The following is a 26,179-nucleotide window of genomic DNA, read 5'->3' as shown; positions in this document are numbered from 1 at the left end:
TTTTTATTTAATAAATGGTGATTTATAAATTCATAAAATTGTGGAAATAATCATCCGCATTGCCACTGGACAATAATGCTATAATTATTTAGAAGCCCGTTAGATTTGCGCGGTTTGTGAGAATTAAAATAGTGATTTATAAGATAAGCATGCATTGTCATCGAGCTACCTGAGCAGCTGAAATCTTTATTTCATCACTTTATAAATCACCATTTATTAAATAAAAAAAACGTTTCCACACTAAAGTTGGTTATTAAATAATTTACCATTGATATGTAGGCTACCCAGACAGACCAGTAGAGCTGACTTATATCTTATAATAAAGAATGTACAGTAATAAAGATTTCAGCTGCTCAGGTAGTCTGGCCTAAACGACTCTTCTGTTGGCCTAAACGACTGCGGCCTAAACGCCAATGGCCTAAACGACCTGCTCCCCTTAATTATAACAGACCACTATAAAATTGGACTTTTAGTCACTGCAACCCATGATTTGTTTCTGCGGTTGTACACATGGTTAGAAAACTGATGATTTTGATATTTCTGGGAACATTTTCTGGTTCCTGCTGCTCAAACATATTGATTTGCTCCTTTTGTATAATTTTTACAGATTAAGCAAAGAAAACTTAGCATTTCTAGTTATTAATCATAGCAGACAAGTCTTTTTTTTAATGATAAATGGAGCTTTTTGACCACACAGATGATTTCAAACTACAAGCCTTCCACAGAAGCCTTAATTCTGCCTTTTATATTCTATTAATGGACCTTTTTTCCCCATAATTTGCTATTTTGTTGGACTCTGAATGGTGGTGGAGAAAGTGAATTAAGTGTCTTAGAACATCAAAACAGCTGGTGTGAATAAACCTTTAACTTTAACTGCTCTTTTTTGGTAAAAAGTAACTTTTTACCAAGTTTTACACTTTTTACCGAGTTTTATTTTACATCCTGCCACTAACATGTAAACTTACATTCAAAGGTAGATAATTTGCAGTTGATTATGGGTGTAGTTTAGGTGCTCCAGCTCCATCTTATCTGACACTCTGCTTCCGCCTTGGAGCTCTGTAATTTGTTAGATTACATTACACTTAGCTGACGCTTTTTATCCAAAGCGACTTACAGCTATTTAGATACAGGGTATTGGTTACAGCCCCTGGAGCAATGTGGGGTTAGGTGCCTTGCTCAAGGGCCATGGGTAGAGGTGTAGGGAGAGGTAATGCGGGATTTGAACTTGCAACCCTCTGATCTTAAGTCCACCTCCCTAACCACTAGGACACGGCTGAATTTGAGCATGAATTTTAGAATGAATGAGAGCATGAATGAGAGCATGAATGAGAGCATGAATGTTAGCATGAATGTGAGCATGAATGTTAGCATGAATGTTAGCATGAATGTTAGCATGAATGTTAGCAGATAGCATTTTATTTTTTTTTTTTTGTTTTTCTTTAGCGATCCCCATTATTATCCCTAATATTGTTGAATCTGTTTAGTTTAGCAGGGATTTTTGGTGTTTGTTGTAAGATTTAAGACGTCACTCCGAGCTTCACCTTAGATCCGGATTCGCCTCTTTTGTCACAGAATGATCCAGATTTGGATTCTGATGTTGCAGTTTCAGTCGCTGAACGTAAACAATCTCAACACTTATCTATTGTTCCCGTGAAAAGTAATTTCACAGACGGTCTCCTTGTTTCTGCTCCTTCCATTTCATTCCCCTCAGGGTGTCCTGAGGATCCATTTCATCGAGGCCCAGGACCTGCTGGGGAAGGACAAGTTCCTGGGAGGGCTGATCAAAGGCAAGTCGGACCCTTATGGAGTCATCGAGGTCGGGACGCAGCTCTTCCAGAGCAAAGTCATCCACGATACTGTCAACCCGAAGTGGAACGAAGTCTACGAGGTGAGCAGAAGAAAAGCAGCCAGACTGTGAAGTGGAACAAATCTCTTACACATTTATTAAGGATTTATGTATTCATAGTCACATAACGGCCAGTTTGGATTCAGATAGTCCTGGTTTGTATTATTTCAGTCAAATCTCGACAGATTCGGCTTCATTAACAGCATAGATATGAAATATATTTACAGAATTTGTCCTTGAAATGTGCGTTTCCTAATATTCTACAAGGACTGCAGCCAAACGCGCATCATTTTTCGTTAAAACTTTGTTTATTAAGCTTTTTTCACAATAGAACACAGACACACAGGAACACTCAGAACAGAATCCCATCCCCATGAAGTTAAAAAAAATATTTAAAAAAATCAAAAATACAATTTTAAAAAAAAATACATGGATAAATCACAATAAAAAAATGATAAATAGATGAGTAAATCTCTAAAGACGATGTATGTCAAGCATGTTGTAAAAGAAGACATATGAATATAAAAAGGAGAGAATCTTGCAGAAAAAAAACAAACAAACAAGCAAAAACCATTAGAGAGATACAGCACATACAGAATAGTATTTAAGCGGGTTGTCATCTAAACAATGAAATCAGTGATTGTCCGAGTTAACTTGATTCATGCAGCTCTGATTTCTCTTCCACAAATCTCATAAAAGGTTACCAAATCTTATTGAATTTACCAGCTGAACCTCTAAGTGTGTGTTTTATTTTTTCCAATTTCATATGATATAAAGTTCTTCTGATCCAAAGTGTGTGGCATGGAGGTATGATGGAGGGATGGCATCCTTCCATTTTAGGAGGATTAGGTGACGGGCGAGCAAGGTACAGAAAGCCAGAAAGTCCCACTGGGAATTGTTCAAACCATAAACCAAACGCACATCATTAACAACCAGCAAAACGTTTAGCCAGGCTCACAAAGTGGGACTTCTTTCCTGTTTTAGGCTAAAGCAGAGATGGGACCAAGTCACACATGTGCAAGTCTCAAGTAAGTCCCAAGTCATTTTTTCTTGGGCAAGTCAAGTCAAAGTCAAGTCACCTTATTGCAATTTTTTACCTGCAGAATCTGATCTTAATAAAGTGAAAAGACAAGATATAAGTAACTGTCCCCCACCCCGTATCATATCAAGCTAACGTTAGCCAACTACCGACTACGCTAACAGGATAATATTAGCTGATTTGACAAGCACTTACTGGTCAGAATGGATCTTCAAATTACGAAAAAAGTTTGAAGTTATGCTAGATGCTTAACACTCAAGTCATTCAAGTCATCGTGTCTCAAGTCAAGTCAAGTGCCGAGTCTTTAACTTCCAAGTCCGAGTCGAGTCTCAAGTCTTTTATTTTTTTGTCAAGTCACAAGTCATCAAAACAGCAACTTGAGTCAACTTGAGTCCAAGTCACAGTGACTTGAGTCCCCATCTCTGGGCTAAAGAAACCCATAACTTTGGTTTTAAATCTAAAGCAAAAGACCTTTCTGGATGCACATCTGATTTTTTTTTTCCAGACCTTGAATGTAAGCAGGCGTCTTTGCTCTTTGTTCTGGACTCAGTGCGTCAGATGTGAGACGTTGTGAAGTCGCAGAAGGCCCGCGCTCAGTGCTCGAGGGCTTCATTAACGTGGCTTCATTTGTGTTTTCAGGCTCTGGTTTATGATCACAACGCACACAATGTGGAGATCGAGCTTTTTGACGAGGACACGGATAAAGACGACTACCTGGGAAGGTAACGCTGCCTCTGGGAATGAACCTCAGCTGCCTCAGATCAAAAGATTTTATAAACTTCAATGACTTCCTCCAGATTATTCACAGACTTTGACGACACCTCGCCTGCAGATGCTATCAGACGCCATCTTTAATCAGTGTTTAAATAATTCTTCTTCACAAATCTTTGAGTTTGAGCCCCTCGAATCATCTGCTGCTTCTCCCCGAGTTCTTTTAACTGTTTTTTGCCATCTTAAGGCATTTAAAAGTTGTTTTCAATAGTTTAGGTTTATTTTAGGGCTGGGCAACGGTTAAAATTTTTAATCTAATTAATCACGTGATTTCCCTGTTTAATCACGATTAATCGCATTTGTACGCAAAATCCAAAAATGAATTCCAAAGTAGTGTGTAGCTTTTAGCATTTAGTTTTATTTTAAATGTGCTGCCATATGAATGAAAGTGCCATAACATTTGTTGTGCAAACACACTTTTAACATCAGCATCTTTCTGTAGTTTTTATGTAGAAGCCTCGCTCCACTGTCTGTTTCCTTGAATGACTTGCTGCTATCAGTTGTGTGTTTTGCCTTTAAGTGATATTTTAGACTGGAACTACTACGCTGAGAAGACAATTCAACTTGGCAGAGTTTACAGATGACTTTGGTTCTGTCGACTCCGCCGTCTGGAAGAACTTTAACATGAAAATGGCCGAGTAAAAGTTCCGTACCCTTCTCCATGTTTGGTGGATCCGCCGATTACTTTCTTTTCCGGTTCCGCAGCAGACAGCAACAGACTTTTACAAAATAAAAGCCTGTGAGCAACAGACTTTTACAAAATAAAAGCCTGTGAGCAACAGACTTTTACAATTACAAAATAAATAATAAAACAGGGGTGGTCCGTGGCGTAGTGGGTTGAGCAGGCGCCCCATGTACAAGAGGCTATAGTTCTCGCTGCAGCTGGCCCCGGTTTGAGTTGGCCCTGTGCTGTGGGTTGTTCCCCCTCTCTCTGGCCCCTGCTTCCTCACTCTTCATTTTCCCATCTATTAAACGCACAAAAGCCCCCAAAAATGTGTTCCTTTTTTAAAAAAAATTTAAAAATTTTTTTTTAAAGAATAAATAAATAAAACCTGCGTTAATGCGCAATAAAATATTTATCGGCGTTAAATAATTAACAAGTTAACGCGATAATAACGAGTTAACTCGCCCAACCCCAGATGATTTAAATGACATGACTGTTATTTCTTATGCTTAGATGTAGGAATATTTTCACTTGATTAAAATAGCATTCCGTGATGCTGAACATTAAAGATTGATTCATTCCTGGCCTCTTGACATGCACTTCCAAGGAGTAATTTAGCATAATTTAGGCTTGAATAAAAGTGTAGGTTCTCAGGGGTCTGAATTTTGTTTATTCGGTTTTTTTAGATGTAACACACATCCCGTGATAGGCTTTGTTGGAAGTTCTCTGCGCTCCATGTAGAAGCTGTAGGTCCTCTGTGTGCCTCCTCTCCGGCCTTTCTTTGTTTAATAAGGACCCCCTGAAGGTGATCAGAGCTTTTACTCTGGATTTATGTCAAGTCACGACACGGGCTGATGTGATACTGCAGCCAGATGTTCTGCTGGTCAGAAATAAAACATCAATCGACTTATTTCAATCATTTATTTATTTTTTTGGTCAAAATTTCACAAATTTGAAGAATTTATGCTTTTTATTGTTGCACATGAAGAAAAGTATGTACATGTATATATTGAAGGAGTATTTCACACATTTGAAGACGCTTGTTTAGACTTTTAAACAGTCCGATGTTGTTCTAATGTGTCTGATTTGTCTTCCAGTCTGGGGATTGACATGAATGAACTCCAGAAGGAACAGAAGGTTGACGAGGTGATTTTCCCCCGTTTTGTTTTATTTCTGCTTTTTTAGGATGTCTCTACTTGAATTTTACATTCTTCCCTTAACTAATAAGTTACAAAGTGATGTTCGTATTCTTAGAAAAAGCATATTTATGATGTCGCTCCCTCCAGGAAATGCACCACACCCTTAGTTCTTCTTTTACTGATAGATTTATTCATCGTAACTTCGTCACCATTAAATCTACTGTCGAACTAAGCAAAACGTAACAAGTACACAGTAAACGCATCACAGACTGAAGAACTGTTTATACAGGCGACAAATTAATAAACTCGCTGGCTGCACAAAACCAAGAGGGGTGAAAACTAGGGATGCACCGACCCGATATTTGGATCGGATACCGAAGAAAATTTGAGATCGGTTATCGGTGACGATCCATATCGGACTATTTTTTTTTTTTTTTTTTTCTTTTTTTCTTCCTTTCCAGCATTGGCATTCATCCAAGGACCTTCTGCGCCCTCTAGTGGTGAAAAAACTTTAGTTTTTGTAGTTTTTACCAAGCTAGAGAAGCTATTGTTTTGTTCAGATGCTTTTTTAATGGATGTTTAAAGCTGCAGTCTGCAGGATTTGTTGTTGTCATATGTAAAGTCTTACTTTTTGGCATTTTAAGAGTTTACATGATCTATCAGAACGCTTGAAGTTCAAAACGGTGACCTCCGAAGTCGCAAAATGCAAGAAATGCTTATCTTTTAACCGAAAAATAAAAAGTTATCCAACTTCCTGTCCCGCCCCATCAAAACACATGAGAACTCGTGCACGTCTACGTGCACGCCAGATGCACGTACACGACTCCTCATTCATCAACTCACCTGTCATTTGCGATCATGGAAGACACAGTAAGTAGACTAGCCCGTAATGAAGTTCAATAGTCCAGATAAATAAGCGTGGGGACGAGCCTACCTTGTATCGCGCGTGCACAATCGGTGATTGACAGGCAGCAGAGCCCAGCTCATAACCTGATTGGTTACCTTTTACCGGTCCGGGCTGCAATTTTGTAAACAAACCTGCTGGCTTTGGAGAGACCTAGCGGGACATATAGGGGACCAAGAGAACTCTTTTTTTTTTTGTATTGGGGTATTTAATGTACTACTTTCAGAATCCCCGGACAGTTCCAGGCATCATGCTTGAAAAAGAGTTGCAGACTGCAGCTTTAATTCCCATTTGCACTAAACTATATAAAGAGCTGATTGCTATTTATTTTGAAAGTCTACCAACCAAGCTAGAGAAGCTATTGTTTTTTTTTTCTCAATTTCAGCTCCTTTATTATTTAATATTTAGTTTCACGTTGGATTTTGAATCCCTAATTGCACTGACTGAACCAGTTACACTTGTTATATTTTTATGGTTAAGATTCTTTTACTGGTGCATAATTATTAAATAGATGTAGTTCATAGAAGTAATTCAGTACATTTATATATTTTTATTTGTTTTTAAAAGTCAAGCCTGATGTTGCCTTGCACAAAATAATGGTCCCAGTCTTTTCCACACAATGAAACTTCCCGTTTGTTACCATAACTCTGCGCTGTTTTTCTGTATCGGATCGGTATGAAAAAAGCGGATCGGTGCGTCCCTAGTGAAAACAGGCAAACATAAGTTCTTCCAGGAAAATGAACGATGAATAAAAGAAACTTCTTGAAGAAACTTAAACTTTCTCCCAAGTAGAGCAAAAACCTATCGTGCTTCAATCTTTGGCTTCATGGTCTTAATTATTGTGTTCCTACATTTTACTTATACTTTGTACATATATTTTTATTATTTCATATTTTATTATTTTATTTTATTATTATTATATTTTTGTTTTATTGCACCAAACAGACCAGGCCAAATTCCTTGTAATGTGAAATATACTTGGCAATAAAATCTTTTCTGATTCTGATTCTACCTGGTACTTAAACAAACAAAATTATGTAAAAAATACATGTAAATAAACATATCAAATTACATAAAAAATGACATAAATGAAACATCAATGCCTTTATGGCAGTTAAATAGGTCAAAGGTCAGATAAAAAGTTAAAGGATGCAGGCTTTTTGTTCAAATATTTGTTTAGTAACCACAGATTGTAGAATAATGATAATAATAAATAAATAAAAACCTGCTGTGTGTATTAGTGCAGATGTTTGAAAATACTCACGTTATGACGCCTCTCCCTCTCAGTGGTTTTCTCTGGACGACGTGGCCACAGGGAAGCTGCACCTCAGGCTGGAGTGGCTGTCTCTGCTGCCCACGCCGGAGAAGCTGGACGAGGTACAGAAACTGTTTTTTATATATAAAGCCTCTACAAGGCGAGCATCTGGCCCGGAAAACCAACCCGTCCCCGCGTCTGCTCTTCTCTCACAGGCGCTGACGAGCATCAAAGCCGACCGCGGCCACGCCAACGACGGCTTGTCGTCTGCGGTGCTCGTCGTCTTCTTGGATTCAGCCAGAAACCTGCCGGTGAGTCGGCCCGGGTCGGGTTCACTCCCAGATTATCCTTATAGATCAGCGGAATGAAAGTGTTCCCCTGTGAGACTTTACCGTTAAAGGGATAGTTCGCCTCTTTTCACATGAAGCTGTATGACATCCCCTATTAGCAATATCATTTATGAACATTTTCTCACCCCCTGCTGCGTCCTGTGAGCAGAGTTCCAGCCTCGTTTTGGTGTTGACGAAGGTAGTCCGGCTAGTTTGCTGGGGTCCCGAAAATAAAGCGTCTTGCTTCTCAAAACAATATGCGTTCAAAAGAGTAATACATTTGCATCACAAAATCGTTCTCCAGGAAAAAGTCAGACCTCACAATCGCTTGGCCTTATTTAGTTAATAGGCATCTTAATTATCCCTTTAAGATGCTCCAGGCAAGGCTCGAACTAGAGCCCTGCACTCCCGCGGGAGTCCCGCGGGACTCGCGGGACCCAACGCAAAGCAGTGCCGCGCGGGACACATTTTGAAAGCTCATTGCGGGCGCGGGCGGGAGGGGGAGTGCGCAGTGCGGGAGCGGGCGGGAGCGGTGATAAGCTGCAGTCCCGCAAACTGAAAACGTGAGAGAAAACTGAGAAGAAATAAAACCTAACTAAAGTAAGTTAAAAAGCGCGATCCATCTCTCCTTTTATTCAGGAGATGCATTGCACAACGACGAGGGACAGGGCATGGTTAACCTACTTAAATAATAATTAGCTACATGTTACATTTTTAAACATTCTGGGTTCAGAAAAGGTAGGGTAATTAATAACACATATTGTTTTCATTCCACTTGTTTGCATTTAAATAAATGTAACGTAAGCTGTAGGCTTATATTTATGCTCAAATCTACTCAAAGTAGGGCGCGGGGCTCCATCACGCTGTGTTTAAAATCATATTAACTAAAGATATATACTTTTACTTCCAAGAATGGAAATGTGTGAGGAGTGGCATATAACATATGTACAATGTATTATTCTTAATATTCACAGTAGATTTTGGTGGGTATGTTGGGTAGGCTTATTGCTGTAAAGCATCAGCTGCTTGTGCCATGCGCTCCTGCACTATGTGCCCCACGTGAAGGATCGGACAGTGGTGTGCACAGCTAAGATCATGTTTCTTTCCTCAAGCCAATGACAAGAACTTCCGTGAGAAGTAACGCGAACGTCTGAATAATGCGGGAATTGCGGGCGGGAGCGGGACCAAATATGACAGGTGCGGGCGGGAGCGGGACTAAAAATCCTATCTTTTTGCGGGAGCGGGCGGGCACGGGACTGAAAATTCTGTCCCGCGCAGGCCTCTACCTCGAACCCTTTCTCAGTAGGACATCTACCCTTTTATTTCAGCTGTTTTTGTTGAATTTTCTTCCCTTTTTGTGGTAGTTGAAGGGATTTTTAAAACAAACGCTCAGCAATCCTTCAGTGTTTCCGCTGCTGCCACAGATTTAAACTTGACTCTCTTGCTTCACGACTTCCTGAACTTTTCTTTCGCTGTTCATTCCATCTCATCTGGAAGGTGAAGCAGTGAGAACTCTGACACATGAGATGATCTGATATCACGCTCCAATAATTCAGCAGTTGTGTAGTTCCGCTTCGTTCTGTTAGATCTTCTGCTTTTGTTTTAGTTTGAAGAAGATTCACTCGTATCTGACGGAGAATCTCCTCTGCAGTCGTGGTAACGTTAGTTACTGTTGGTGTGAAATTCATACTCTGAAACACTCATTATTTTAGACACACATTTGTGTGATTATCACAAAGAATTTAAACCATTTTTAGAAAAATTTTTCATATGAATGGAGGGACTCCTTAATGGCATTTGATTAGTCTGCAAATTAAGCACAGGCTGAGTGTGCACTCGACCTACGTTTCTGACATTACATGACATTACGGTCATTTTGCAGACGCTTTTATCCAAAGCGACTTACAATAAGTGTGTTCCACATCGGTAGGCAAAAGAACTTCAGGTCTCAAGAAATCATAAGTGCATTTCCTTCCAAAACCAAACAGCTAAGAGCATAACTACTGCTAGAGTAAGTGCAGTAAGTTAGGTACCGAGACAAATGGGAAGACAATTTAGGCAAGGCATCTTTATTTATACAGCGCATCTCATACCACATGCAACTCAATGTGCTTTACATAAAGACAAGGCATTTAAAATAACAGCATAAAGAACAATAAAAACAAGCAATTTAAAGAGAAAAAAAAATAGAATAAAAATTAAAACACAGTTAAAAGCAATCAAAGAAGAGGGGGAAAAGAAAAATATAAACTCAACCATAAGCACACCGAAAGAGAAATGTTTTTAACCTGGATTTAAAACTGCTTACAGTTGGGGCTGATTTCAGTTCTGCTGGTAGTTTGTTCCAGTTGTGTGCAGCATAACAGCTAAAAGCTGCTTCACCGGGTCCAGTTTGAACTCTGGGCTCCACTATCTGACCTGAGTCAGCAGACCTCAGAGCTCTGCTGGGTTTATACTCTGATAGCATGTCATTCATGTATTCTGGACCTAAACCATTCTGTGATTTGTAGACGAGCAGCAGAACTTTAAAATCTATTCTGTATCTGACCGGGAGCCGATGTAAAGACTTGAGAACTGGGGTGATGTGATGTGATCTCTTTGTTCTGGTTAAAACTCGGGCTGCAGCGTTCTGAATGAGCTGCAGCTGTTTGAGACTTTTTTGGGGGAGTCCAGTCAGAAGACCGTTACAGTAGTCAAGTGTGCTGGAGATGAAAGCATGAATCAGCTTCTCCTGATCTGTTTGGGACGTGAAAGCCTTCATTCTGGATATGTTCTTAAGTTGATAAAAGGCTGATTTGGTGACTGATTTGATGATTGTTGAAGGTCAGGTCTGAAATTGTCATTAAGAAAACAAGACAATTTAGGGAACAAATAAGTGCGTAAGGAGCTGGGACGAAACAGGTGATGTCCTAAGAGGGCGGATCAGGGTAGTGTTTCCTGAAGAGATGGGCAGCGACTCAGCTGTCCTGACATCAGTCGGGAGATCGTTCCACCATCGGGGTGCCAGAACAGAGAAAAGCCGTGACCGTGTCGATCGTGCGCAGGGACCGCTGAGTGACGGGGCAGCCGGCCGCCTGAAGGCCGCAGAGCGAAGTGGTCGGGCGGGGGTGTAGGGCTCGACCACAGCCTGGAGGTATGAAGGAGCTGCTCCTTCCACTGCCCTGTAGGCCAGCACCAGAGTCTTAAACTGGATGCAGCAGCTACAGGGAGCCGGTGTAGAGAGCGGAGAAGTGGAGTGGTGTGGGAGAACTCGGGGAGGTTGAACACCAGACGAGCAGCAGCTTTCTGAACCAGCTCCAGAGGTCTGATGGCGGAAGCTACTTTGAAGATAAAGAGAGAAGTCAACCCGGCGCTCAGGTGTATCACAAAAAGTCCAAAGTGGTGCTCTTGGGGTAGGGAAATTCACGATCAGAAAAGAAATAAGTCCTAGGCACTCAAAAGTAGAACAGGAAGAAGGTATTAAATAAAAAGCCTTTAATGACTTTGGCTAATCATAATAAAATGCCAACATGTTTCAACCACCTCCGTGGTCTTCATCAGGGCAAAGCAGAAGACAAAGAATGAACAACGGTTAAAACGGTTTACCCCCACCCCTGGATCAGGTGTAAAATTAGTGTGCCACCAATACAATTGGGAGAGTAAGGCGCACCTATCATAGAGGAGGGAGGGGGGGCTTGGGGGGGGGGCATAGATCACAATACAATAATTATTGTCAAAGTTACAGCATGACAAAACAATAAACCCCTTAGATATTCAAAATAACAAGTGGGCAGATAATGACATCAATACAACATACAGACAAAATATCATAAAAATCATTTAAACTCGATATCTTCATTAAGGCCTGGATACCTAAGCGCATCTAACTGGTGGATCCAAAACGTCTCACGTTGGTTGAGCCTGCGGATCCGGTCACCGCCTCTATCTAAAGGCCTGATGTGCACCAAAGCCTCAATTTTTAGCAAGGAGTCGTTCTTATTGTGCGCTTGTAGGAAATGTTGGGCCATCTGGTAGTCAGCATTTTCAGTGCGTATACCATATTTATGCTCAGCAAGTCGATCACGTAGGCGCCTGATGAAGACCACGGAGGTGGTTGAAACATGTTGGCATTTTATTATGATTAGCCAAAGTCATTAAAGGCTTTTTATTTAATACATTCTTCCTGTTCTACTTTTGAGTGCCTGGGACTTATTTCTTTAATTTCTTTTCTACTTTGAAGATACTTTGGAGTTGAGGGTTTGCTTCACAGCTGCAGCCATTTTAAGGAGTAATCGTAGCGTCCTCAGTAAAAACGCTACAGCAAGTAGTGCAGTTGTGTTGTTTTCAAGCAGTTCCACAAACGATATCTGTTTAGAAATGACATCATCGCCTTTTCTGCAACTGCCAGTTAAACAGAAAAGCAGTGGATGCAGGGTTGCTTTCGTCCCCACGTAGCAGAAATGCTCTCATTCAATAATCATTTCTTTTCATTTCACTTCCAAGCTTTCCAGCTTTCCTCAGATCCTTTTAAAGTGTTCCTGAGCAACAGTTGGCTGCGTTTTCACTCATTTGCAGCCCAGTCCTTGTACCTAAAGGGTTTCCTTCACCTAACTCAAGGCATGAACCAGGCACTTTCTGTAGGTACTGCCACAAGGTCCTTGAAGGAGCCTGGAGAACTGTTCCTGAAGACTCATTAAAGAAATGACAGAAACCCATCTTGTTTTTTTTTGGCAACATATAAAGAAATGAACCTTTACATCATACTCTATGTGCCTGCATCTGCTTTCAGTCGTTGAGACTAATCAAATGCCATCGTTCTTATCAATAAATCCATCACTAATAGGTATATGTCACTCACTCGTTCTTATTCTGATGTGAACGTACTCATCATTGTCCTCATTGGCTGGTGGTAAGTAAAGTCTGTCATGGTTGATATCAGAAATCTTGTTTTTTTTTTTTAACTCTGTAGTACAGGCCTCACCTTCCTCTTCTCAGCTATGTCTTCTTCTTCTTCTCTGCTTCTTCTCTTTCCTCTTGGCTTCCTCCCCCCCCTCTGAAGAGTGTCTTCGAGGGGAACTTGGGCTCTGGCTACTTAAAAGAGAGGCGGGCGGCGGGCCTCGTGTTCTGCGAGAACACGGCTTCTCTCTATAGGAGCTTATTTGTGAGTCTGCCGGCTGTTTTCTGCATCCTAGACTAGTTTGGAGAATGCCAACGTGCGATGACATCTGCTCAGGAGCTTATGTTTTAACTTTCTTTTTTAAAAAAAACAAAGGTTTTAACTGATCAGCATGATTCCCAGCCTGTGCATGAGTTCCCTTTAGTGTCTTTTCTTTTTTTATTATTGTCAATGAAAGCAGAGGTAGGTTACATGGAAATGTGATCAGAAAGTAATCAGCAGCTTGTGCCATAGCTGCCTCTGATCCTACAATTTGAATTGTTATCATTTCGTTGTAAGACCGGTAGTTATACAGAGATATAAAGTAGTGCATCATTAGCACGGAGGTTCTGTTTAACTTTATGGTGGCTGCAGATTAGATTATATTAGATTCAACTTTATTGTCATTACACTGTACAGGTACAGAGCAACAAAATCCAGTTTAGCATCTGACCAGAAGTGCAATAAGCAAATAAGTTGTATTTATTTCTGTCGGTGGCATTAAGCTCACATGATGAACAACATGTTGAGAAACAAAATGCCGCAGCTTTGGAAGAGCTAAAGATTTCATTGTGGAGGAAGGAATGCATTTTGATGGTGGTTGAATCTTTTTGAGGAGGGAGGGTGAATTCTCTGTGGATTGCTTCCCTCCATCATTCCATAAACTGTGTCTAAAAGACGGACATGAGTTCAACAGTGTAGCTGCCACCATTTTAGGTTTGGGGATGGAGAACTTCTAAAACTACTCGCACCCACGGTGAAGCAGCTCGTATGTCACCAGGTTGCCCTCATCCCAAGCTGCTCTGTTGTCTCTTTTTCCCTGAATGGGACCAAAACTTACGAAATAAAACTACAACCGAGTCACTTTTTCACAGACTTGTTGTTGTAACCTCTTGAGTTGCAACATACAGACAATTCTTTCAAGTAGCACCAGAGACTGAAACATGTAATCTAAAATGTTGCTGTTATCTGAAGATGGAGCGTCCATGGTGCAACATGGTACCGGTTCTCAGAAGATAGTTGCCGGGCTGGAAACCACACTTTCCACATAGTTTGTAGATTCACACCTTTCCCTCTGAGTTTGAACTGTGTCCTTCTTTTACACATAGTGCAGCAGGTTTCCCCCAATCATCTGAATATCCACATTTCAGAATACGCCCTCATGGATATTAAACGGTGTGATTGCTAGGGATATCCCGATCAGGTTTTTTGTTGCCTCCGAGTCATTTGATTTTGAGTATCTGCCGATACCGAGTCCCGATCCGATACTTCTACGGTACATTAAAAAAAAATGAAGAACGGGGAAGAAACAGATCCAGGATGGTCATGATTTTTATTTTATTTTATTCACTTATTTTATCATTTAACACTTATAAACAGCACTTCTGTGAGGTAGCTTGAACAAAAAAAAGTAATCAAGTAATAAACAAATTCTTCACATTGTAGTTTAGTGCAACAATGTCTCATATAAAAACGAGCAGCAGCTCAACTTCTGTGTGGAGTTGAGACCAGAGACATAAAAATTCGGGGAGTTTATTGTAGTTGGGGATATACACCTTCCTCAGTCGAAATAAATGCAATGTGGGGGCATTGGAGACCCATCCAAGATGGCCGCCGCGCTGATACGTCAGCTCCAATAGACAGCGTCTGACTCTGTACCACCACATAACAGGAAATACTAAGCTGTTAGTTTTCCCCATTTGTTTTGAAATACAGTATTATAGTTCTGATTTAAAAAATAATAATAATAATAATGAGAATAAATATACATATACATATATATAGATAGGCTACAAATCTGATCGCTGATCGGGATGAAACGTCCGATACCGATCTAGTCAGAAACCACGTGATCGGATCGGGACATCCCTGGTTATTGCATCATTGACACTGTGGTCATGTCTGATTTTTGATCACATGATGTTAGGATGCAGTGTGATTTTTATCCAATCACAGTCACAAACCCGAGGGCTTCCCTGAAATATCTTTTCCTTGATCTGAGATGAGCTCTCCGTTTTTAAAATGACTGGTTGCCACAGAGATGCATGTTCCTGGCCCTTAAAAACTGATGCCAGGTCCTGTTTTACAGTCTCTTCTCCGCTGTGTACAGAATGCCTCCTCTCACTGTAAATCTGTTGCACGTGGCTGTTACATCAATGGATTTCATCCCAATGAATCTTTATTCATCTTTACAAACATTCCCCAATAATCGCCACATCAACAAACCGCCGGAGCTTCCTTCCTTCTGACCTACATTCACCTTTCTTCTCCATTTGATTGAGGCCGACTCTTCATCTGAGGCTGTGGTATTTTGACAAGAGTCCAACCAATATATTTCCGGGCTGACAGCTTATCGTGGTGTAAATGTTGGTAGAGATCAGCTTTTCTCTTTTTAAAGTGTTTAAAGTTTCTCTTATTGACGACTGAACTGATTTCAAATCTGAATTTTCTGTGAACTGCAGCCTGAACCGGGTGTTTGTTGAGCTCTCGCTGTGATCTCATGTCCACATTTGATTGGGGAATGACATTAACCATGTGATCATCCATGTTGTCTCTGTCTGTCTTCCTGTGTGGTGAATCTTGATGGTCTCTGTCCTCCTCTTCCTCCCTGCATGCTCTTCTTTTTCCCAAATAACCTCCCGGTGTGCGTGTGTGTGTGTGTGTGTGTGTGTGTGTGTGCGTGTGTGTGTGTTGCTCTCTCCTGCCTTGTCACTGGGTGAAAATCAAAGCGAAATCCATTAGAGTTCAACCAAGCGGGGCTGAGGAAGGCCTCAGTCAGTAAGGCCTTAAAGGTAACCGCACGGAAACAAACTGCACCCACACCATGCTGCTCAGACACCGATGGGGGGGTGTGGTGCTCTCTACATGCACTCAAACACTCTCCAAAGCACTTCCACCGTGTGATCGAAAGGATGTGGACACCACAGTTTGCACTCGGGTGGCAGAAATGAGCAGGACACACTATGTCTGAACATGGACTCAGTCGGCCAGCGACTTGTTTCATGCACACGGGACGTGTTTCCTCTCATGAGCTGAATGAAGTAAGAAAAGTGTTTTGAAGAAGAGAAGAGAGTCGATATTACGGATGTCGGGAGGAAGAGCGTTCCAGAGTTGGGGAGCATAGTGACTAAAGGCTCTTTTCCTCATGGTGCTGAGACGGACAGAAGGCACACTGAGTTGGATGGAAGAGGAAGACAGAAGGGAACGTGAATAGGTTGGGATGTGTAGAAGATTAGACCGATAAGGAGGGGCGAAGTTATGAATTGCCTTGAATGTGTACAACAGGATTTTATATTGAATTCTAAATGAGACAGGAAGCCAGTGAAGTTGCTGTAGAACTTCACTGTTTTGAGTGTTTTGAAACAGTTGAAGTTTACGGATGGATTTCAGAGGCAGACAAACGAGAAGAGAGTTACAGTAATCAATTCGAGAAATGACCAGACAGGGAAAGAGATGGACGAAGTCGGTTGATGTTACGAAGGTGGAAATATGCAGACCGGGTAATATTATTAATATGAGAGTTAAAAGAGTGCTGTCCAGAATGACACCCAGACTTTTGACCTGAGGGGTTGGAGAGACCACAGAACTGTCAACGGTGAGGGAGAAGTTTATATATATACTTTATAGAGAGTTGATTTAGTGCCAATGAGTAGAAACTCAGTTTTATCACTGTTTAATTTGAGGAAGTTTGATGTGAACCAGGACTTTATTTCTGCTAAGCAGGAAGTGACGGAGGAAGGAGGGAGCGAAGAATCAGGTGCAGTGGATAAGAAGAGCTGGGTGTCATCAGCAAAACAATGAAAGTGGATGTTAAATTTACGGAAAATATTACCGAGGGGGAGAAGGTAGATGATAAAAAAGGAGGGGTCCCAGGACAGAGCCCTGGGGCACACCAGAAACCACAGATGATAGATGAGACTTGAATGATTTAAGCTGGATGAACTGAGTACGGCCAGAGAGATAAGACTAAACCAGGCGAGGGGTGTGTGGGTGATACCAATGGAAGAAAGTCTATGGAGCAGGATTGAATGAGAGATTGTATCTTAGGCTGCACTGAGATCGAGGAGAATGAGAAGAGAAAGTTAACCTGAGTCTGCTGCCATGAGGAGGGTATTGGTGATTCTGAGGAGAGGTGATTCCCAGCCAAGGATTCCAGACGTCTTTGGACTGAAAAAGTGGAACTCCCCTTTTGTTGTTATTGTAGCTCTGTGCTCCAGTTTGTGCCAATAAAAAACAGCGTCTTTACACCGGATTGCTGTTTGATTCAGGACCCTGTGTCCACATGTGAATGTGCCTCCAAGGGGTGCCGTTTTAATCCAGATTGCATCTGCTGTTCGTGCATCTGTGGATTCTGCTCGTTCAACATTTCTTGTTCCATTTCTTGCAATTCCATAAAGTGCATAAGCACAAGCAAGGTTGGGAAGCACTGTTTTATGCATGTGCAAATTGTAGTAGAAGTGAAACTAATGGTAGAAACGTAAATGGTGTTTTCATCCGTCATTGTAAGGGTGTCCACATACTTTCGGCCATTCTGTGTGAACGGCAGTCCAGTAAATTCAGAGAAACCGTTCACTGTTACGGTATGTTTTTCCAGCTAAAAAGCTTCCACAGACTCCTTAAAGAAAGATTTCAACTTCACGTTCCAGCCTGGGGAAGAAATCCACCATCCATGCTGTCCAGAGAGGGAAACAATGTCCCTGCTGCTCAGGATGACCCGCGGACCCTCGCTGCGAGCAGTTTTCACTGGAACTACTTTCCACTTAAGAAAATAGTTCACGTTAAAGACAATTTTTGGGGGACTTAGTTTAAGCGAAGTAATTATTTCATGTCAGAAGTGCCTGGTAATAAGCAGGTATTTTGCCCTGTGTGTGACCCTGTTTCGACCCTGCTGTGTGACACGTTAAAGCTTTATTGGTCACGCGAAGCTTCAAAATCCAAACGCCTCCACAAGCGATTCCATGCACTAACTGTTGTCAAATAATCCATAAATCCACTCTTATCATGTTCGATGACTAAAACTGCATCTTACAATGTTTGTTGTAAATAACAGCATTGTTGTCTGAGCTACTTTTACACTCATCCGTTTTGATTCTAATCCTCTCACTTTTTTCTGCATTTTGGGGTTTTTTGGGACTTTGACTTGATGTTCTTTCATGATAATTCTTTCTCCAAGTTGTCTGGTATTGCCACCCTAAACTGACTTTGATTGTGCTGTGCAGCAGCATTTCCAGCACAATCAACATTTTAGTTTTCGCGATGATTTAAATGTTTTAATTGGATTAATTTGTGGAAAAAACAGAGCCTAAAATATAAACGTAGACCCCATTTTCTCCACTCACAGTGTGCGTGTTGCAATGCTTTTTGGGTAATATGCAGCATAACTTAAGCTTAGCTTCTTTCTTGTTTTTTAAAAGTTGTTTTTCTTCCCATTAGACCGGTAAAAAAGTGACCAGTGATCCCAGTCCGTTTGTCCAATTCACAGTGGGACACAAGTCCTTTGAGAGCAAGGTGAGAGTTTCTGATTGGTTTATTCTTATTAACGTGTATTCATGTCATTTTTTTCAGCCACATTTTTGTAAATGTCACACACCAACATGATTGTAGCGACTAATATAAAAAAACAAAGTAGTTGTTTTATTTCTTATCTGAGCCTGAACAATGTTTTATTTTGAAAAAATTGACCGAATTCTCTCCGTTACATCCGTCTGTTCTTGACTCGCTCTCTTGTCTCGGTCACGTGACGCATCGACGCTGATATTAAACCCACAAACCGAGCAAAATGAGTCAAAAACAGACGTGTTTGGAAAGATTCTTCCCAGTGAGGAGACACAAGAAGAGGCTGTGACCACTAAGAAAAAGAAAGCTGCATTTTTGAAGGCATGTTTAAGCGTTACCATAGCGACCAGAGAGCGTTAGGAGGCAGAGAGGATGATACGTCAGGAGGCCGCTGCTAATAAAGTTACATACAAGTACACAGTGGATTCAAGTTTATTATTATATTTACTAAATACCACAGTGTCTGTGTTGGTCGTATCATTTTATTCTGTAGTATTTATCCGCCACACCGTGAAAATATTGGCTGTGTTCGAAACCGCATACTTCTCCTACTACTGCTACTACTCATACTAACTTTTTGAGTTGGTATGCAAGTTTTAGTAAGTGAGAAGTTCCCGGATGCATACTAGATTGGCCGAAATGTTGGGTATGCATCATGAGGTTACTACTCATACTCAAACTACCCAAGATGCAACATAACGTGACGTCGCCGATCGTCATTTCCTGTCAAAACGGCAGTTTCAAGCTAGCTACAACGAGGGTAGGTTCACTTCCTGTTTTCAAAACAAAAGCACCAATTGTATCGTAATGGCTTTCCCTATGATAAAAGGCAACGGTTATTTTATTTTGTGAAAATAACCAGAAGTGCGTTGCTCACTCCGGCTAGCTTTAGTAGCGCCGAATTCGTGGGAACAAAATTGAAAATAGCCGGTATTTTGTCAGATTTTCAACACTTTGGGGATCTAAACGACAACTTTCTCGCCTGAAAATGTTTCAAATGTTGCTAAAGTTTACAGAGTTTAGAGCTGAAGCGAAATCAGCTTCAGGCCGGCTGATTTCGGCTCTAAACGCGTATGCAGTATGCAAGTATGTAGTATTTCGAACACAGCCAATGTCTGACATTAAACCGGTCCATGGAGCAAAAAAAGGTTGGAGACCGCTTGCGTGTTGAACTCAAACGAAGCGAACGCGCACATTAAAAAAAACAAAACACAAACACAAATTTTGATATGAATGTAAGAGCCGCATGAAACCAGACAAAGAGCCGCGGGTTGGCCACCCCTGATTTAGTGCCCCTTGTTCAAATTCAAACAAGCATTTTTTAACACTTTGTCGTTTTCCCCGTGTCATTCACCAGACCAAATACAAGACCAATGAACCCGTGTGGGAGGAAGCCTTCACCTTCCTCATCCACAACCCCAAAATCCAAGAGCTGGAGATCGAGGTAAGAAGGCATCTATCCGCCGCCGCGTTCAGAGGCCGTTGGTTTCTGGGATGTGACGGCTGTGGCCGACGGTATCCTCTCAGCTCATGTTTTTGAGCCCGGTGTGTTTTTAGGTGAAGGATGAAAAACACGTGTGTTCCCTGGGGACGTTAGCGGTGCCTCTGACGAGCCTGTTGCAGGCGGAGGACATGACGCTAAACCAGCGCTTCCCTCTCAAGAACTCCGGACCCAGCTGCACCCTCAAGATGAAGATGGCTTTGCGGGTAAAAGATCAGCGATCTGGGGGACGGGATTAGCTCCGATGTGTGTCTTTGGCTGGGGGGGACTGGGTCAGATTAATGAGTAGATTAAAGCAGTGAGACGGCCTTGTGGTTTGGCATGTTTTTAGCACCTGATGGTCTTTGGTTGGGAAGCCAGTCAAAGACGAACCTCACCTCTCATTTTCTCCATCTGTCCTGCAGGTGCTGTGCCTGGATAAGGACACCTCCTCGTCCTCAAAACCAACGCCGTCTTCTGTGCAGGTCCGCAAGTCCAGCTCTTCCAGTTCGACCCCGCAGCCCTCCATCTCCTCGGAGTCCCCGAAATCTCCCCCCACCAACTCCGACATCCCCCGCTCCGCCTCGGTGTCGGCGCAGGACCTGCTGAACCGACGAAGGGAGCCTGAGGAGTCTGCGAGGTCCTCAGGAAGCACAGACTTGAGGGAGGGTGGCGCAGGAAGGATAGGAGGTCAGAGCCTGGCGGAGACCGGGCGGAGCACCTCCAACCTGGCCATCTCCGGCTCACAGCTGTACCTGGCCGACGGCAAGGAGCCGACGCCGAGCATAGCGTCGGACATCTCCAACCCCTACTCGACTCAGGAGCTGCATCAGAGACTCCAGCAGCTGCAGAAGTATCTATCGCTCTCTGTTTATCCCGTGTTTTAGAAACTAGCTGCTTCTGGGTGGTGCCGAGCCACAGTTGAACTGTGGTGCAGTAAATCATTTGTAAGGATATAAAGCTGAACTAATGCAATTTGGAACCCAAATTTAACGTTAAAAATTAGGGCTGGGCAAACGGTTAAAATGTTTAATCTAATTAAAGGTGGGGTAGGGGATCTTTTTCTGGAACATTTTTTTTACACATTGCTTGAAATACTCTTCACACCCCCATTGCAACCAATTAATTAAAAGTTTTGACACAAATATGAAAAGTTTTAGTGGCCTCTAGAACGTACAATCTAGGAAAAACAGTATCCAATCATTGTGAACGGACCGTTAACGATGATTGGATTCTGATGCGTCTATCAAACTGCAATCTGCTCCTCCCTCCCCCTCCTTCCCCCTGTGTGCGTACCCTGCTCCGTGAACGAATTACGCGTCCAGAAGCTTGGCAGGAAGCTAAACTAGAGCCAGCTTGGCTAGCACCTAGCATTATTAAACGTATAGTTAGCATAAACTAAATACTAAATACTAAATACGGCAACGATCGATGCTTGCTGTCAGAACAGCGCTCGTGCACCTTCGTGCTCGTGCGCGTTCATGTACTCTAGAGGCGTGGCTTCGGGGGAAAAGTGAAGAAAAGGGTTGGGACTTTTTACCTGTGTATTTTCAAAATGCAGCTTCGCTGGACTCAAAATCCAGGATCTCCTACCCTACCTTTAATCACATGATTTCCCTGATTAATCACGATTAATCGCATTTATACGCAAAATCCAAAAATGAATTCAATAGTAGCGTATAGCTTTTAGCATTTAGTTTTATTTTAAATGTGCTGCCATATGAATGAAAGTGCCATAACATTTGTTGTGCAAACACACTTTTAACATCAGCATCTTTCTGTAGTTTTTATGTAGAAGCCTCGCTCCACTGTCTGTTTCCTTGAATGACTTGCTGCTATCAGTTGTGTGTTTTGCCTTTAAGTGATATTTTAGACTGGAACTACTACGCTGAGAAGACGATTCAACTTGGCAGTGTTTACAGATGACTTTGGTTCTGTCGACTCCGCCGTCTGGAAGAACTTTAAAATGAAAAATGGCCGAGTAAAAGTTCCGTACCCTTCTCCATGTTTGGTGGATCCGCCGATTACTTTCTTTTCCGGTTCTGCAGCAGACAGCAACAGACTTTTACAAAATAAAAGCCTGTGAGCAACAGACTTTTACAAAATAAAATAAATAATAAAACAGGGGTGGTCCGTGGCGTAGTGGGTTGAGCAGGCGCCCCATGTACAAGAGGCTATAGTCCTCACTGCAGCTGGCCCCAGTTCGAGTCTCGTATCGGACGGCCCTGTGCTGCGTGTCGTTCCCCCTCTCTCTGCCCCCTGCTTCCTGTCTCTCTGAACTTTCATATCCATTAAAGGCACAAAAGCCCCCCAAAAAAAATGTATTCGCAAAATTTTTTGTAATTTAAAAAAAAAAACTGCGTTAATGCGCGATTAAATATTTATCGGTGTTAAATAATTAACGAGTTAACTCGCCCAGCTCTATTAAAAATATAATTACATTGGTACAGGGACCTCTGGATTGAATTAAATGTGCCATAAAGTGGTCAGTGGGCCAATTCTGAATTTAAAATCTGTTGATTCAGGTTTTCCTGCAGATCCTGCAGAGTCGAAGCAATATTTGCTTGTCAGCATCAACGGAAACATAAGTGATATGAGTGAAAATTGGAAAAGAAACACTACTTTAAAACATGCTAAGTTAATAAGTTAATCGTGTGACAGAAACACGTTTTCCACTGATTAGACTGTCAGAGCATTTAAATATATGATCCCTGTTCACATAATAGCCCATAAAATACATTATTAAATGTATTTATAGAAGGTTTGAAGCAAATACATCTCAGATTCATGTCTTACTTTCTGTGTTTGGACCCTTTTTGTTTAGGAGGCAACTTGTTATGCTCAGATATATTGTTGTGAACGTGCTTTTTCTCTGCCTGTGCAGCGGCTCAGGCCCCAGTGCTTTCTCTCTGGGTGAGATCCAGCTGACCATCAGACACAGCTCCCCGACGAACAAACTGGTCGTAATTGTTCACTCCTGCAGGTACGGACCTATAGAAGCGAGGCGTCTCTATGGAAGTTTTTCTGTGCCATCAGAGTTTGAATACGAATTTCTAATATTGAATTTTTACAGCATCACAATCAGACTTTGAATTTGAAAAACCAACAGTGTAAAAAAAAAAAGTCTATTTCTAAAAACAAAAATCAGTGGAAAACAATTCAACTTCAAAAAATTCAGTGGAAAAAGAATGGCTCAATAGATATTAGTAATATCTATTACTCAGTTTTACTAACACAAATGGCAAATAAAGTAAACTCACTCACCGAAGCACCATCATTTTTTTTCCACTGAATTTTTTTTTAGATGTTGAATTTTTTTACACTGATTTTTGTTTTTAGAAATTGATTTTTTTTTTTTTTTTTTTTTTACACTGTTGGTTTTTCAAATTAAAAGTCTGATTTTGATGCTGTAAAAATTCAATATTAGAAATTCGTATTCAAACTCTGATGGCACAGAAAAACTTCCATACGTCTCCTTCCCCAAAGCCAACTCTTTGTACGATCCTGGATTTCTAAAAACTTTCATGTGCTTCCACAGAAATCTGATCGCATTCACCGATCAGGGCTCCGATCCTTACGTCCGTCTCTACCTGCTTCCTGACAAACGGAGGTCAGGCAGGAGGAAAACCCACACATTAAAGAAAACGATTTTCCCGGTTTACGATCAGAAGTGAGTCCAGACGGTTTTTACGTTGCTTCTTTGTCACCACACGCTGCGTTTCAGCTGTTTATTGAGTCGAGGCTTGTCTTCCCGCTCAGGTTTGAGTTCAGCGTTTCCTTCGTGGAGCTCCACAGACGGACCCTGGATGTTGCGGTGAAGAACGGTGGAGGTCTGTTCTCCAAACACAGGGGCCTTCTCGGAAAGGTGCACAATTTTGATTTCTTCTTATTTCTTCAAGCTTTTTATGTAATTTTCCTGGCTTTGAGACAGAGTGCATTCCTTCTTCTGGCTTGTAAATCTGGACCTGCTGGTTTTCTAAGCTTAAAAGTGAGTAACTTATCTAAAAATTTGACTGTTTTCTCATCAGGCTCTGGTGGATTTAACTCATGAGGAAATCACCAAAGGTTGGACACAATGGTAAGTCATGATTTCACTTTTACGACTGATTATTTTAAAACCCAAAAGTAAACAAAGGGTACCTTTATCTTTTGATATTTAACTCTGGGTTAGTAGTCTGGGTTAGAAAACAAGCTTTCTTGCGGTGGAAAGTATGTTTTATATATTTCTGGAGTAGTTTATCTTTGACTTTTAACTTTACTGTTATATTAGTGTTCAGATTAAATGCAAATGACATGATTTTACAGCAAGAACTAAAATACATTTTTAATAATATATTTAATTTCCGTCTTTATGAAAAATCTGGCATCAGCAGATGGCCTGAAATAACAAAAAGAAAAACATCAAAGTATCATTGTTGTTGGCTTATTTGCCTGTGAATGCAGAAAAAATTTTGCATTCATGCTAGCCTTTGGGTCTGGTTAGCTTAGCCACCATTAGCCCTTTTTTATTACTGAATAACAGGTAGCTAAACCCATCTAACCTCAATAGTTTGCTTTAAGTAAATTCAAAGATACCTTCTTTAGAGCTCTATTGTTAGATAAAGCTGCGTGATTTACAGTTAAAAAAATTTATCTGTGTTTTTAAAGACTCCCTTCCTGAAAGCCCACATTTTTCTGGTTGATTATAAAATCCATGTACAGTTAGCAGATGACTGTATAAAGACATGTTCTGTTGTTGAATCAGTGGTGGAAGCTCACAGGAATTACAGGCACATAATTATTTGAAATTTTGGTCATGTATGATGATAAATGTAGTGATAAATCTCAAAACAATTAGCACGTTTTGTTAACCTAGCATGCATTGCTACCCTGCTAAGCTAATCGCAGACATCCCAAGTCTCCCGGCAGTTCCGGGAGTCTCCCTGATATTGATAGTTAAAGCTGCAGTCTGCAACTCTTTTTCAAGCATAATGCCTGGAACTGTCCGGGGATTCTGAAAGTAGTACATTAAATACCCCAATACAAAAAAAAAAGAGTTCTCTAGGTCCCCTATATGTCCCGCTAGGTCCCTCCAAAGCCAGCAGGTTTGTTTACAAAATTGCAGACCGGACCGGTAAAAGGTAACCAATCAGGTTACGAGCTGGGCTCTGTTGCCTGTCAATCACCGATTGTGCACGCGCGATACAAGGTAGGCTCGTCCCCACGCTTATTTATCTGGACTATTGAACTTCATTACGGGCTAGTCTACTTACTGTGTCTTCCATGATCGCAAATGACAGGTGAGTTGATGAATGAGGAGTCGTGTACGCGAATCTGGCGTGCACGTAGACGTGCACGAGTTCTCATGTGTTTTGATGGGGCGGGACAGGAAGTTGAATAACTTTTTATTTTTCGGTTAAAAAATAAGCATTTCTTGCATTTTGCGACTACGGAGGTCACCGTTTTCAACTTCAAGCGTTCTGATAGATCATGTAAACTCTTAAAATGCCCAAAAGTAGGACTTTACGTATGACAACAACAAATCCTGCAGACTGCAGCTTTAATGACTATAAAAGACAGGTGAAGGTAGGCTAAATTGAACACGCCGTCACATGCATTTTATTTCTGTAGGTTAAATGCTGTTATAAAATAAAGCAAAACCTATCAAAGACTTATTTAAAGTATCAATACACATTTAGTTACTAAATTGTGTAGGCTTATATCTAACTAACTAGCCAATTACAGTATCTAACTACCTATATCCAGCCTGTCTAAGACTTTTGAAAAAATACCCAATTTAATATATTGATAAATAGGCAAAATTAGAGACCCCCAAAAATTAAATAGACGGCCGGGGGGGGGGGTTCGATAAGCATCTCCCTGAAATGAGTCTTTGGAACTTGGGATGTCTGTAATCGGTTAACTTGGCTAAAGCTAGCTAATCAATATGAATAGGCTGGAGCCATCTAATCAAATCCTTTATTATTTCATGATTTAGAAGAATATGATTGTGCTCATCTGTCTGGATGGCACTTGCTTTATTTAAGCTTTGTTTTCCACAGAAAATGTAAATTGAACCTCTG

At 41.2% G+C, this 26,179-nt stretch overlaps 1 protein-coding gene across 4 annotated transcripts in view; it reads left to right on the top strand.

Moving 5' to 3' along the window:
* esyt2a (extended synaptotagmin-like protein 2a) overlaps positions 1 to 26,179 on the top strand; it is a 74,565-nt gene that overhangs the window by 44,497 nt on the left and 3,889 nt on the right. The window contains exons 10-24 of one of the 4 annotated variants that reach the window (XM_075482758.1): positions 1,712 to 1,888; positions 3,525 to 3,607; positions 5,418 to 5,466; positions 7,651 to 7,740; positions 7,834 to 7,929; positions 12,986 to 13,087; positions 15,811 to 15,873; positions 18,515 to 18,589; positions 19,995 to 20,081; positions 20,195 to 20,344; positions 20,543 to 20,970; positions 23,002 to 23,100; positions 23,656 to 23,787; positions 23,877 to 23,982; positions 24,146 to 24,195. In XM_075482758.1, coding sequence (XP_075338873.1) covers positions 1,712 to 1,888; positions 3,525 to 3,607; positions 5,418 to 5,466; positions 7,651 to 7,740; positions 7,834 to 7,929; positions 12,986 to 13,087; positions 15,811 to 15,873; positions 18,515 to 18,589; positions 19,995 to 20,081; positions 20,195 to 20,344; positions 20,543 to 20,970; positions 23,002 to 23,100; positions 23,656 to 23,787; positions 23,877 to 23,982; positions 24,146 to 24,195 — 1,787 coding nt within the window. The remainder of the gene's footprint in view (positions 1 to 1,711; positions 1,889 to 3,524; positions 3,608 to 5,417; positions 5,467 to 7,650; positions 7,741 to 7,833; positions 7,930 to 12,985; positions 13,088 to 15,810; positions 15,874 to 18,514; positions 18,590 to 19,994; positions 20,082 to 20,194; positions 20,345 to 20,542; positions 20,971 to 23,001; positions 23,101 to 23,655; positions 23,788 to 23,876; positions 23,983 to 24,145; positions 24,196 to 26,179) is intronic. The other 3 variants (XM_075482760.1, XM_075482761.1, XM_075482762.1) reach the window with 3 other exon arrangements.

The sequence above is a fragment of the Odontesthes bonariensis genome, chromosome 14 (genome assembly GCF_027942865.1).
Source record: "Odontesthes bonariensis isolate fOdoBon6 chromosome 14, fOdoBon6.hap1, whole genome shotgun sequence".
In the NCBI taxonomy this organism is placed as follows: Eukaryota; Metazoa; Chordata; class Actinopteri; order Atheriniformes; family Atherinopsidae; genus Odontesthes; species Odontesthes bonariensis.
This window is presented reverse-complemented; position numbering and strand designations above follow the sequence as displayed.